Raw genomic sequence first — 13,146 nt, forward strand, 5'->3', positions numbered from 1 at the left:
GATGATGGGGATCCCAAATAACCTGCAAAACAAAAGGTCCATTTCAGTTTTATACTATATTGCATATTAAAAGTACTGACAAACACAAGCAAATGGTAATATGATACGTACCTCATCGATGCTCAAAAGGTCCAATGACTCACGTAGAACCACTAAATGGTCCATCGTGGTACGGGATGGAGTACCGGGCATCCAGCGGTGCACGCGGGGACTGGCATCAGTATACTTGAGCGACGGGTGAGGACTGAGTGCTGGAAAATGCTCATAAATCCATGCCTGCAGAAGCGTCATATAACCACTGATCTGTCTCACTGATGACCTCGACGCAATCCCCAACTGCCGATACAAATATGCTAAGGCAGCTGTACCCCAGGCATATGTGCTCACCCTATCCAGATCCCGCAGTAAACACAGATACGCTATAGGCACCCTGGTCCCACTCTTATCAGCAAAGAGTGTGCAGCCTAACAAAAATAACAAATAGGCTCGTGCTGCACACTCTATCCTCTGCTGGCTGTCTCTATCAGATACAGAGTGAAACTGAGTCCTCAGCCACTCCATCCTCACAGACTGACCGCGCGATGACAGTACCTCCTGACGCGCGTCTCCAGCTGACACCCCCAACAACTCCACAAGTAGCTCCTCAGCATCCCGATCACTCATCCTCTCAGGAGAAACTGCTACTGAGGCACCTGCGACAGGAATCCCTAAAATGGCGGATACATCATCCAACGTGATAGTGATCTCGCCAAATGGTATATGGAAGGTGTTCGTCTCGGGCTGCCATCTCTCTACGAAGCCCGAAATCAGAATCTTATCGATGAATCGATAAGAGCACTGTACTAACTCTACGAGGCCCGACTGCCTCAATAGTGCTCTGAACTTGGTATTTGGTTGGTTTAAAGACCACCACTTCCATTCACCAACCTTGGCAGTATGGTTCATGCACTTTAGTGGAGCTCGTTCCTGTAATATAAATGTATAATTACTACTACTTTATAAAACATCAATAAACAAAATATAATGCTATAACAAATAAACAATACCTGTTGCCTTCAGATGGAAGCTGCTATATGCGTCCTGAAACTGATCAGGACGGACTCATCCTCTGGACCTCCTGGACATGGTCCAACGGACTCATCGTCTTCGCCCCTAGCGGGCATATCATCATGCTCTGACTCAGGAGAGTCCGATGGCATATGAGCAGGCTCGGGAGAAGCAATCCTAGCACGACGTCTCCTAGCTGACGCCGTAGGTCTAACTCTGGCGGGACGGGGATCCATGTCTGAAAATATAGAAATTCAATGTTAGGCTATATCAAAGAAAATAATTCAATTGCATACATAAATGTTCGGCACAAAATTCAGCACGGCACGCGATTTGGCACCAGAAGCCTTCTGTTCGGCTGCACAGTGCCGAACAGAAGGATTCTGTTCGGCTGCACAGAGCCGAACAGAAGGATTCTGTTCGGCTGCACAGAGCCGGACACAACCCTTCTGTTCGGCACTGTGCAGCCGAACAGAAGGCTTCTGTTCGGTTGAGGGTTGCCGAACAGAAGGCTTCTGTTCGGCGATCCAGTGCCGAACGGAGCACTGGAGGCGGGGGGGGGGGCTACCTCGAGGTGGTCGTGGAGGCGCCGGCGAGGTGCTCGTTGCTCGGGAGATGGCCGGGGAGGTGGTTCCCGGAGAAGCCGGCGAGGTGGTCGGAGATCGGGAGAATGCCGGCGACGAGAGGGAGAAGGGGGAACGGGGGGGTTTTGGGCGTTGGCGAGGTGCAATGCACCGACCGGCGACGAGAGGGAGAAGGGGGAGACGGAGGGGGTTTGGCCGCCGGCGAGGTGCTTGAGGCGAGGTTTTTTGGGCGGAAGGGAGAAGCCGGCGGGTGTTTTGGAGGGGAAGAGCGGGGTGGGGGGGGTTTGGGGGGTGTAGAGAGCAATTTAGGTGAGGGGGTGGGGAGGGTGGGGGGTAATTTAGGAATTTTTAATTTTTTAGGGGTGTCCTTAGCAAATGGGGGGGTGTAGAGAGTATTTAATTTTTTTTTAATTTTTGGGGGGTGTCCTGAGCAATATGGGGGGTGTATATAGAACCACCCGTGGGACTTGGAGGTGTCATAGGCAGAGAGTCGATCAGGATTACTTGTAGGTCCCTGATTAGACCTAAAATTACTTGAAGGTCCCTGTTTTGTGTGTGTGTTTTTTTTTATTTGTTTCTTTTTTTTTTAACAGAAATATGGAAGTAAATGCAGAAAACATGTTTGATTATACTATTTCGGCCTCTATTTTTTAAAAAAATTTTATTTTTTAAAAAAGTGAAAATATAAAATTTTATTTTAAAATTCTTTTAGAAAGATTTTTTTTTCCTTCTAAGTCCTCTTCTTCACCCAATCTCATTCTAAGCCCTGTGGCTCCCATCCAACCACACAATCTCTCTAGACCTCGCTGGTCATTTCTCTATCTGATGCCAAGTTATCCCAAGTCGTCGGCCGTGTCACCCATCCCATCCTCGCTTTCTTTTTCTTTGCTGCTCCCTCGACTCGACTGCCTTCCCACCTGACTTCGAGCTCTCCATTGTCCTCAACCACGATGCTACCTCATTGTAAAAGAAAAAAATAGAGGAACTAAACAAGTTTTCTATTGTCAGAAATATTAAAAAAATATAATAGAATTTTTTTACTTTTAGATTTTTTTTAAAAAAAATGTGACAATGATGCCGAACACATCCTCAATTTTTTTTTAAAAAAATCTCTATGAGAAATATTTTTTTTAAAAAAAATATCTATTTTTCCCTAATTATATCTTGAATTATTTAAAAATTTCTGGACTATTGATCCATATGATATTGTTAGCAAAAATTAAATTTTAGGTACTTCATTGATATTATCTAATAATTCGAAGTCTTTAGTTTCATAGAAGTCCGCAAAATTTGGAAATATTACATGAGGAATTATTTAGGAGTCCCCAAGGTGTCATAGAATGATTTAATACTGCCAGTTATAAGCGTTCACGGCCGATCAACTTTTAGATGACTTGAAACGGAACCCAGCTGTCTTTTTTTTTTTTTTGGTACAGCTGCTGCTCACCCTACTCTAATATAGGTGTAGCCAACAGAATCGAAATCTAACCCGATCTGTCATTACAAGATTCATTTGTTAAGATTATTCGTGAACCTAAATACTATATAGAATTCAATCGCACTTCTCTGATTAGCAACTAGAGATTTATGGAAACCTTACCCCAAGCTTTATATTTTTCAAAGAGATCTTATAGAAGCCTAGATTTAAATCTTGACCATCACAAAATATTTGAACTTATCCACAAACTATATGTTATATAGCATTCCCTTATTAATATATGTAATACAAAATAAAAGTATAATGATGGTACAAAAGAACTCATGATAACGATTACCGACAGAATCTGAGTCATATATGATCGAATCAGAGCAGCCCAATTAGTGCTCGCATCCATCTCAGTGGTTATATATGCTCTTGTATGATGTAGATTGGTATCAAGTTGTTATATGATGGCCACCAACTAACAGTCACCAACCAGAACCACATTCTCTTTGAAGGTTTGAGCACATTTTTCGCTATCGAAGTAAACTGTAACATGTATTTCAAGAATGGCTAAAGGAAACATGCAACTATAGTAGTATATATACATTGGAAAAATAGCATTGACAAATCATTTATCATACTCAACTCCTCGACTTTGGCCTTACTTTAGCATTTGTATGAAACAATAAGTGAAGCTCTTTTATTAGAGGAAAGTAACCTTAAGACTCTCTCATCACCATGTTTGAAAGCTGAGAAATAACAGTCCAGGCTTTTAGGCCTAAAGCAGGTCTTACAGCAAAACCTGCACATCTGATCAACTTAGCATCATTAGACTATATCTTATCTGCCAAATTTGATCTTCTTTCACATCTGATCTGATCAACTTAGCATCATGGCTATGGGAAGCTGAACTGATTCCTCCATTTCTTCTCAGTACAAGCTTGCTATCTGGGGGCTACAAAAGACCTGCACTTCCACCAGAGTTGCTCTGGACTTATCCCCAAACAGAGATTCCTTGCCATCTTCCCTCTTAGCATAGGACAGTCCCAGCCTAGACTTGGCCTGCCTAAGGTCACCTATGCCGGAGTTGGTGTCAGGCCCCGCAAAACCTCCCATCACCGGCGCAAGCGGGGGGCCGACGAGGAGGCCATCAGCTCCAAACTGCGGCCCACCCCGAGCGTAGTCGAAGAGCGCCGCGCCGCTGCCACCGACCTTGGGAAGTATGATAGGCTCATCAGCACCTCCTGCACCAGCTGCCTCCTTCCAGTAGAATAGGAATGCATCAAAAGTGTCATAGTAATCATCAGTGCTCCTGTATCCTTCAGGATTGAATGCTCCAAACTTGAAGGACTTTGTGGTGTAGCCTATCACCACACAAGGGCCTTTGAAGTCACAACAGCTGTGAAAGTCAGTTGCACTGAAGCCATCAACAGAGGCCCTATAGCAGCATTTCAGCTCCCTACCTGCCAATCATTGACTGCATATCAATATTAAGCCACAGTTTAGAATTTCAGATGAAGTTGATCAGGTTCAGCAGCTATAACAATATATAAGCAAAAATGAGATCAGTATACTTAAGTCATGATACAAAATACAGTAACAAGATTGCAGAGAGAAAGTAGTATGCAAGCATTGGATTGCCTCGAAGGTGTGTCTTAGCTACTAGTGATAGAGAGAATGGAAGATCAATGTCATGGTACTTCTGCGACTGTCTCTGCTCTGCTCTCCTGCCCTTCAGCCAATCAAACATACTAAGAGGGATCCTGTTGCGTTTTGGGAAGATAGAATTAGTTATGCAAGCCATGGATATGTGCAGAATTCAGAAAGGAAGATGTCTGCCCAAATGCTCCTCCCACTGGCTTTTTCAGTACACAAATTCCTTATCCTTGAACCATATGCCATCTTTGGATTCTTTTAGAGATCCTGGGCCCAAGAGTTCCTGTCGTGGATGACAGTGGGGACACCATAAAGAGGAGAAAAATGATTCGGGTACCCGGAAATGTGACTCAAGAAACATACCATATAATGAAGCTAAGTGAATGGTCTAGGACAGTAGATGATATCTTTTTGAGTGATTTTTCTGAGTTGCCGCAGAGGAAGCACACCAGCCACCGGCTGAAAGTCATCAGTTTGCTGCCACCCAGAACTATATGACATCCATTTCAATGAATCTATTCATGCAGGTGTATACAACCATTGCCGGTCACACCTCATACCAGTAGAATGTTGGTGGAAAACTTTCCAAGAATTCATTTCCCATGTTCTGGTTAAAAATGAATCTGCTGTCCTTGAACTAACCAGTTTGAGCTGTTATATAATTTTCCATATATATTAAAAAATTAACAGTGGTAATAAGAAACAATGTGATCACCATCCATTGAGAAACATAATCATGGAGTATTAGCCGTAATATCCAATGAAAGTCATTCAGTTTTGGATGAAGCAACATGTTGTTTATATGTGATGATTGTCATATAACGCAATGTTACAAATATGTGATGATTGCCAAAATCTAAGATTGCCCTTCTTGCTGATCATTTAGCAACCTGGGATACCACAAAATCCTGTAAATTACTACTGTTATTGATTAGTGTTGCAGATTATCGCAATACCCTCTGAGAAAATCGGTTGGGAGGAACTGCTTGATCTTCTCTATTATATTTTGCAAATATATATAATGTTATGCAATACAAAGTACCATAATTTCTAGGATAGCTAGAAATACAAAACCTATGATCTTAGGAACGAATCTAAGGTATATACAATAAGGAAATGATCCATGATTGTAGAGAGCATAAATAAGAATATGGATCATAATAATTGGTCATGTTTGCAGAGAGCGCAAATATGAAAATATGTCTCAATAACCGTCCATGATTGTATAGTACACAAATATAGAAAATCGAATTCTAATAATTATGGATAAATAAGAATACATATGCTTAACTAGGTTGACTAATAAATATACAGAAAAAAATTCATAATTTTAGAGAGCACAAATATGGTATGAATTTTAATGATTATGGAGAAATAAAGGTGCACGAGCTTGACTTGGTTATCTAGTACTCTTCCTCAACTTAGCGTGTGCATAGTAGAAACACCCCAGCATATTATCATATGAAATCGAGCTTACCTAGTACCTTGGTGAAAATATTTACAAATTGATGCTGAGATGGAAAAAAGAAAGCAGTGATGATACTATTTTACAATTTTTCTCCAATAATATAAAGTCTAATACGATATGTTTGGTCGTATAATAAAACACTAAGTTGGCTGCAACATGTAAAAGCCTTTTTTTTTTCTTTTTGATTGTAATAATAGAGCTGTATTGGGATGTAATGGAGAAGAGATGAGAGTCCGGTATTTTTTCCTATAATGAGAAAATTGGTCAGAAAGGGTGTCTCGATTTTTTTATTATATTTTTTAAATATATATAATCTCGTATGATATAAATCTCATAATATTTTTATCAGCTAAAAATACATATTTTATTACCTTGGAAATAACTATAAGATATGTACAATAATAGAAGTCGATAATTGAAGGATTCCATGATTGTAAGCAGCAAAGATATAGGAATAAATTTCAATTATCATGATTATAAAGAGCATAAATAAGGAAAATGAACAGAGGGGAAAGCCTTCATGTCATCGCCTGGGTCGCGGCCATGGGCGGAATCCTCGCGGTGTTGGGGTGCGCGGCTGCGCCGCCACCTCCCTTGCTGGGCGATCTCGAATCATCGAGTTCTCCCGCAGGTATTCCCCCGACTTGTTCTTTGACGCGATAATGTTCTTTTAGATATTTGGGGCTCAATATCCTGTTTGTGTTAATAAAAATGCAACTGAATCTAACAAGGAGACAATATTTCTGTTTGGTTTGTCGATATAGTAGACAATGTATTGAATCTAACAAGGACTTGGATTTTTTTCTCTTGAAAAAAAAGGACATGAATTTTATGCGAAATCTTTGTGCTGTTTTTGTTTTTTTTGGGGACAAAGATTTAAGCCACTGTAGAAAAGTGATGCTTCTTTCTTTTATAGTTTGAGGAAAATATGTTTTTGGAAACAGATGGTCGACAATACTCAATCTCTATAGTCATAAACCGCCGTGCTCATTGTATCTTGCTTTAACTATCCATGGCTTCTGGATGAATCCTTGTATGCTAGCTAGTTGTTTGTATAAGGGTGACCATTGGTCTTGCTGTAAGATTTTCAAAATCTTTTTTTTATTATGATTTTGATCCATATTGACTTTTGATCCATGTCTGTTAATGTTCTTCTCATCCTTTTTCTGGAGACCTCTTTTTACTGGTGCCTCATCAGGTCTTTGATGCAATCAGAGAAAGCAAATTTGAGTTACTGATTTTTTTTTTTTTTTTGCCAAGAGCAAAAATTTGTAATATGTTGTGGATTAATGAGAAATTCGAAAGAAATGTCATAAGAAAGTCAGAAAATTGAGAAATGGATAAAAAAATGGGGAACATATAAATGAATTACCATCATTTAAAGACTATTAAAACCATCCATGATATTTGCAAAATATTATGAATTTTAGTACAAGTTGCCAAATATTCATAAAGGCATGATTTCTTTTCGGGGTTACCATGATATACGGTGGGAAAGAATTTACAAAATTATTGGTTAATTATCAAAAAAATCAGATATCTTTCTTAATGGTGTGGGGCAAGACTTCTAGTTGTGGCATAAAAACAATTGTCTTTATTTCATAAGAGACCGTTTTTAACCACTATAAATCAAATACATTTTTGTGATTGAAGTTACTAATTGATTGATGAATACTTATTTGAGAACCAAAGTTTGGCATGCTAAATGTTGAGGTGCTATTTGGCATCACTTTCACTTTTTTATTTTTTTAAGAAGCAGAAAAATAGAAATCTATTTTTGTTTCTTCTGTTTTTGAAAAATATGAACATGTTTGGTAAGTCAGTTATATTCTAAAAACAAACATAGTAATGGCGGTGGAAATGGTGATAATTGCAGCGGAGGCGGCAGAGGCAGTGGAGGCGGTGGCGATGTTGGTGGCAGGCTTAGCGATGGCATAGCATAGGTGATGACGATGGCGGTAGTGGTGTGGTGGAGGCGATAGCAGTGATGATGGTGGCAGTGGCAGCAATGGTGGTGGTGGCAAAAGCAGCAATGGTGTGACGGAAGTGATGATGAGGATAGCAATAGCGTGGTAGAGGTGGCAACAACAATGATAGTGGTGGCGATGGTGGTGGTGGTGGATGTGCTGGCAATGCAGTAAAGGTACTAATGATGGTGGTGGTGGCGGCGGCAACGGTGGTTGTGGCAATGGCAGTGACAATGGTGGCGACGGCAGCGGTCATGGTGGTAAAAAACGAAGTTCTTATTTCTGAAAATATTGACAGTAAGAATTTTTTACTTTTGTTTTTTTAGAAATAATGAAAGTGACTTGAAAAAGTAGAAAATAAAAATAATAGTATCGAACATGTTTTTTTTTGTCTTGATTTCTGTAATTTTATTTTTACAAATAGAAAACAAGAAATTAAAGCGATGCCAAATATGCCCTAAATTGGAAGTTACTGGTTTAGTGTTTAAGGAAACTGCACAGTTTATTTTATTTTATAAAAAGCTAAATTAATTGAAAAGTTGAACCAGAGAAAGTACTGTTGAATGAAATTCATGAGACTGGATGTAATGTCATGTCTTATTCTTCTGGAACCTGTAACCATATGGTTGATGGAATTGTGTTTTTAGAACCTTCTGCTGGTCAGTCAGTTACTTTTTTTTTTTAGAATGTATTAGATGCTTCTGCATAAAGACTGAAGGCAACTTTGTCAAGTAGCTAGTCATGCTTTTTGACAGAATTATTCTGTATCATGTAGGAGGTGCTCTGTCCTAACTAACACTGACTCCATGGGCTAATGTTTCGGTGTTCTGTATTCTTATGAGAACTTATAAGGTTGGTTTAAGATGTAGACATTCAAAGATATATACTGCATGACTTGTGTTTTATGATTTTCTTATTGTTTATTTACTAATTCCATTGATGATGAACTATGATCCTAACATGATTTCCCTTTCTTGAAGTGCATAATGTAAACTATTAGTTGTAGGTCTTGATGTGAATTTTGTAATAACCTAAGAGCAGACTTCATATCTGTTCGTCTGATTTGTTCTTCTCGAACACAGGTTGCAGCACAGAGGCCCTGATTGGAGTGGCTTGCATTGTTGTCAGGATTGTTATCTTGCTCGCCAACAATTGGCTATTATATATCCTACTTCTGGAGATCAACCACTCTATAATGAAGACAAATCAATTGTTGTGACGGTTTGTAATTATCCCATGAACTTTTTATTTCTGTTAAATGCATTCAATTTGTCATAGATTTGAACCTATTGTTTGTCCAGTATATCCATGTACCAATTTTTCACAATAAAAATGTCTAAGGTCTGCATGTCATTGTCATTGTTAGCTTATATTTGCACATTGTCATTGTTGTCTTGAATCAGAAGCAGCCTGCAACCAATCAATTTAACAAGCTTATTTCTGCTTCTTTTCAGCCAAAGTGTGACTTGAAAATGCTTGCCAGTAATCAGCATTTGCTGTTTGGGTAGGTCTGTTAATCAGGTTAATATTCCCTGCCTTAGTGGTGTGGTGGTGGGAGGTTCTTTTTCCTGTTATATATTTTGGTTATGTTTCCTTATATCTTGATGTATTGGCAGATATAATGACTGCTTCACCTTATCTCTATATTTGATAATTTTCTTGGATATATAATTCGTAATTTATCAACCAAAAAAATTATTGCATCTGTTCAATATATTGGTTACAAAATCCAGACCCAATTAAATTCTTTCTTTGACCGTATAATTTTTTCCATGAAGCATCCAACTTTCACAATGCCCAACTTTAATTAATCCATTTTTCTTTGTTATTTTTACATCGGTGATGAATGAAAATGGAGGTTATTTCAGATTTTATAGTATTTGCATTTGCACCTTTATCGAAGTTTAGATCCATCTGTCAGTAAAAACTTATCTGAAGTATGAATTATATTTTATTTTACAGTATTGGTCCCTGTTTCTCTTTGCAAGTTGCCAAGTTAGTAGCTGGTAGGGACCTCAACAGTCTACTGATGATAGCCATGACTGCACAGTTTATGCAGGACCTTCAAAGAAAACTGTGATGCCTACAATCATGAGCGAAAAGAAGAGGGAAAGAGAATGCCATCTATGATTAGATATCATAAAATTGGTCATATATCCACTTCTTAGACCTGTTAGTTTCTATATGTCATGGTCTTCCTGAAAAATTACTCTCACAACTAGTAAGTTTGACTGTATAATTGATGGGTTCGAACTGGCATTGGTAAATTGGTTTCAGAAAATTGAAGAGTGGACTTGTCCAGATACAGCACTATCAATTTGGAATTGAAATTAAGACTATGATATGATCATTTAAGTCTTCATTTTGTTTGTACGTTTAATTCTGCAGTAAAAGTTTGTATATTTGTTGCAGTTAGGGATGAGGAAGGTATATTTGGAGCAAGGGGAGGCTGATACAAGCAGTGAAGGCCTGATTGTGCCTTAAATACTGTTTTTCTGATCTTAGAGTGGGCATTTTATGTTTACTATGTTATATCTAATAACATTTTCTCTTAGAGGGATGTCTTTCCTGGTTAATTTTTTATTCTAGGAACATGATTGGAATATTTTTCTGTTCTTTTGGTCCAATTTGCTAAAGATGAATCTCAACAATAGCTAATATATCTAGTTTCGTTGAAGTTATAAGTTGTGGGGTTCCACAACCACAAGTTACTGAGATTAGCTAAAGAAGTCTGGTTGAAGGAGGGGTCAACCATTAACATTAAGGAGGCTGTGTGCAAGAGTTTTGATCTGAAAAGATGGGGATAAAGGAGAAAAGGAATATGACAGAGGGAAAAGGATGGGAAAAAAAGAAGTAGAGAAAAAAGAAAAGAAAGAAAAAAGGAATTTACTGCTATGGAATAAATTCTCATTATGTAATGTCATTTGTAATAATGTTTGTAGAGGAACCAACAAGATGGCATAAATTATCTAATGGACAAATTTTCTAGAAATCTGAATTTGAAAATGATATACAGAATGCAATGGGTGAGAGGAAGAGAATAAAATTAGGGATTTACTTGTGAGGAATAAACTCTAATTATGTTATATCATTTCTAATAATGCTTGTAGAGGAACAAACAAGATGGCAGACTTTTAACTGAAACAGGTTCTGACTTCTGGGAGCGTAACCGTGAAGCCGGGGAAGGAGGAGCTCCGCTGCTACAGGAGGCGGACGGCGGTGCGCCGGCTGGCTGCGTCCTCCGCCGCGGAGGGTGTGCGAGTCCTGCAAGGAAAATCGGTGGCCGGGCTCCCCGGCGCCGGCCCTCCGATGCCTAAGTCAGAGGGGGTAGGTATGTGGAGAGAGCGGGGGAGAGGAAGTGTATGGAGAAGACAGTATTTTATCAGATCAAGAAGACGAAGGGAATGATGTCATCAATTGTGTCTATGCTTCCCCCAAGGTTCAGTCCCGGGGGTCTGTTTTCGTTTTTTGTTGTCCTCCCCCCTTGGTTCTCCCCAGGTTCCCTTTTATAGGAGGAGATTACGTTACCTGGGAGGTGACCGGGGGATTTGTCCCTGTCCGTAATAATTGGGCACGATTTGGCCCATTTATGGCGTAGTGGAGAACGGGGCCGAATCAGACCGGAACCAGGGAGTTGTCACGGTCGATCGGACCTGTTGGAGTGGTTGAACCGCCGGCCGTGGCGGGCCTGGGGTCTGTGGATGGTAAGTGCATTTATTACCGAATGAACCGGCGGTCAGGTAGAGCCATGTGCTCTGATGGTCCAGTGATCCGGAGATCGTCTTGGGCCGTGTTCATTAAATGCCTGAGTGCATCGGAGACTTGAGGGAGTCTCATGCATTAATGGCAGGTCGTGCCGAATGCCTGCGGAGATCTTATGCCTTGATGGCTTGGAGATAGTGGCAGGTCGCAAGCCGTAGGAGTTGTCAAGTCCCTTGGACTTTAGGCGGAGGTTGAACATTTGGTTAAGGCATCGGCTCGGCAAGGGTGCCGAGCCGAGCTGGTCGCCCAATGGGGCGCCCTGTGGCGGGGCTGCTTTGAGTACTCCTGGTCGGCGCCCTTTAGGCGAGCACCTTCTAGCAGAGCGCCTCGGCGCTGTCTTTGGTCGGCACTTTCTAACCGAGCAGCTTATTTTGGTTGGGCACCTCTTGGCGCGCACTCTGGTCGGCGCCCTCTAGTCGAGCGCCTTCCTGGTCGGCATCCTTTGGCCGAGCAGCTCTCTGGTCGGCGCTCTTTGGCCAGGCGCCTTTCCGGTCGGCATCCTTTGGCCGAGCAGCTCTCTGGTCGGCGCTCTTTGGCCAGGCGCCTTTCCGGTCGGCACTCTTTGGCCGAGCAGCTCTCTGGTCGGCGCTCTTTGGCCAGGCGCCTTTCCGGTCGGCACTCTTTGGCCGAGCGCCTCCGTTATGGCATGACTTGGGGTTTTTCCCCCAACACTACCCCCCGACTTCCGAGTTCCAGTTGGCTTCCAGCTGGAGCGCGGGAAGTAGTTTTAGTTGGGGTATTACGGGTTCCGAAAATTTTAATTCGTTGCGCGTTTTGAGTTATCGAACGCTTTGAGGTGCCTTTAATAGGCGGCGTCTCTTCTTTCCCGAAAAGCCTCATTATTGGGACACCTTTTGCGAAGCGTCCTCGCGTCGTGGGCTCATGATGGGGCCGCACGATCTTCGATTGCGGACGCCTTTCCGCACGATCCGATGGGGCGCTTCGACGTTCGAAGCGCTAGCCCTAATTAAATGCGTCGTTCTGTCTTTTAGACCGACACGTGTTATCATCTAACCAGGACGCAGCGCTTTCTTCGCTGATCCGGGCCGTTGGGGAGGTCTATATAAACTCTCCCCCGGCCCCCTGTTCTCTCTCTATTGCTTTCTGCTTCCAGCTTCCTATTCTCCCAGTCTTCCTCAGACCGAAGTCCCTTCTCTCCGGCATCTTTCCCAGGTCCCCCTTCTTTTTGATTTCCCTCTCTTGCAATGGGCTCTTTGCCTAGTGAAGTAGTGTCCACCA

General features: G+C 41.3%; 1 protein-coding gene and 1 long non-coding RNA gene across 2 annotated transcripts; one reads left to right on the plus strand and one right to left on the minus strand.

Moving 5' to 3' along the window:
- Window positions 1–3,590: 3,590 nt before the first annotated feature.
- Window positions 3,591–4,920, minus strand: LOC103717333. Its single transcript, XM_008805661.4, has 2 exons — window positions 4,696–4,920; window positions 3,591–4,517 (listed from the first exon to the last, which is right to left on the minus strand). Exons 1-2 carry the CDS (start codon window positions 4,856–4,858, stop codon window positions 3,985–3,987), a joined length of 696 nt encoding a protein of 231 aa, XP_008803883.3. The 5' UTR covers window positions 4,859–4,920; the 3' UTR covers window positions 3,591–3,984.
- Window positions 4,921–6,589: 1,669 nt separating this feature from the next.
- LOC103717334 lies at window positions 6,590–9,498 on the plus strand. The gene is made up of 2 exons (XR_005507713.1): window positions 6,590–6,809; window positions 9,228–9,498. It is a non-coding gene; the product is annotated as an uncharacterized LOC103717334 (long non-coding RNA).
- The last annotated feature ends 3,648 nt before the right edge of the window (window positions 9,499–13,146 follow it).

The sequence above is a fragment of the Phoenix dactylifera genome, unplaced genomic scaffold (genome assembly GCF_009389715.1).
Source record: "Phoenix dactylifera cultivar Barhee BC4 unplaced genomic scaffold, palm_55x_up_171113_PBpolish2nd_filt_p 000261F, whole genome shotgun sequence".
In the NCBI taxonomy this organism is placed as follows: Eukaryota; Viridiplantae; Streptophyta; class Magnoliopsida; order Arecales; family Arecaceae; genus Phoenix; species Phoenix dactylifera.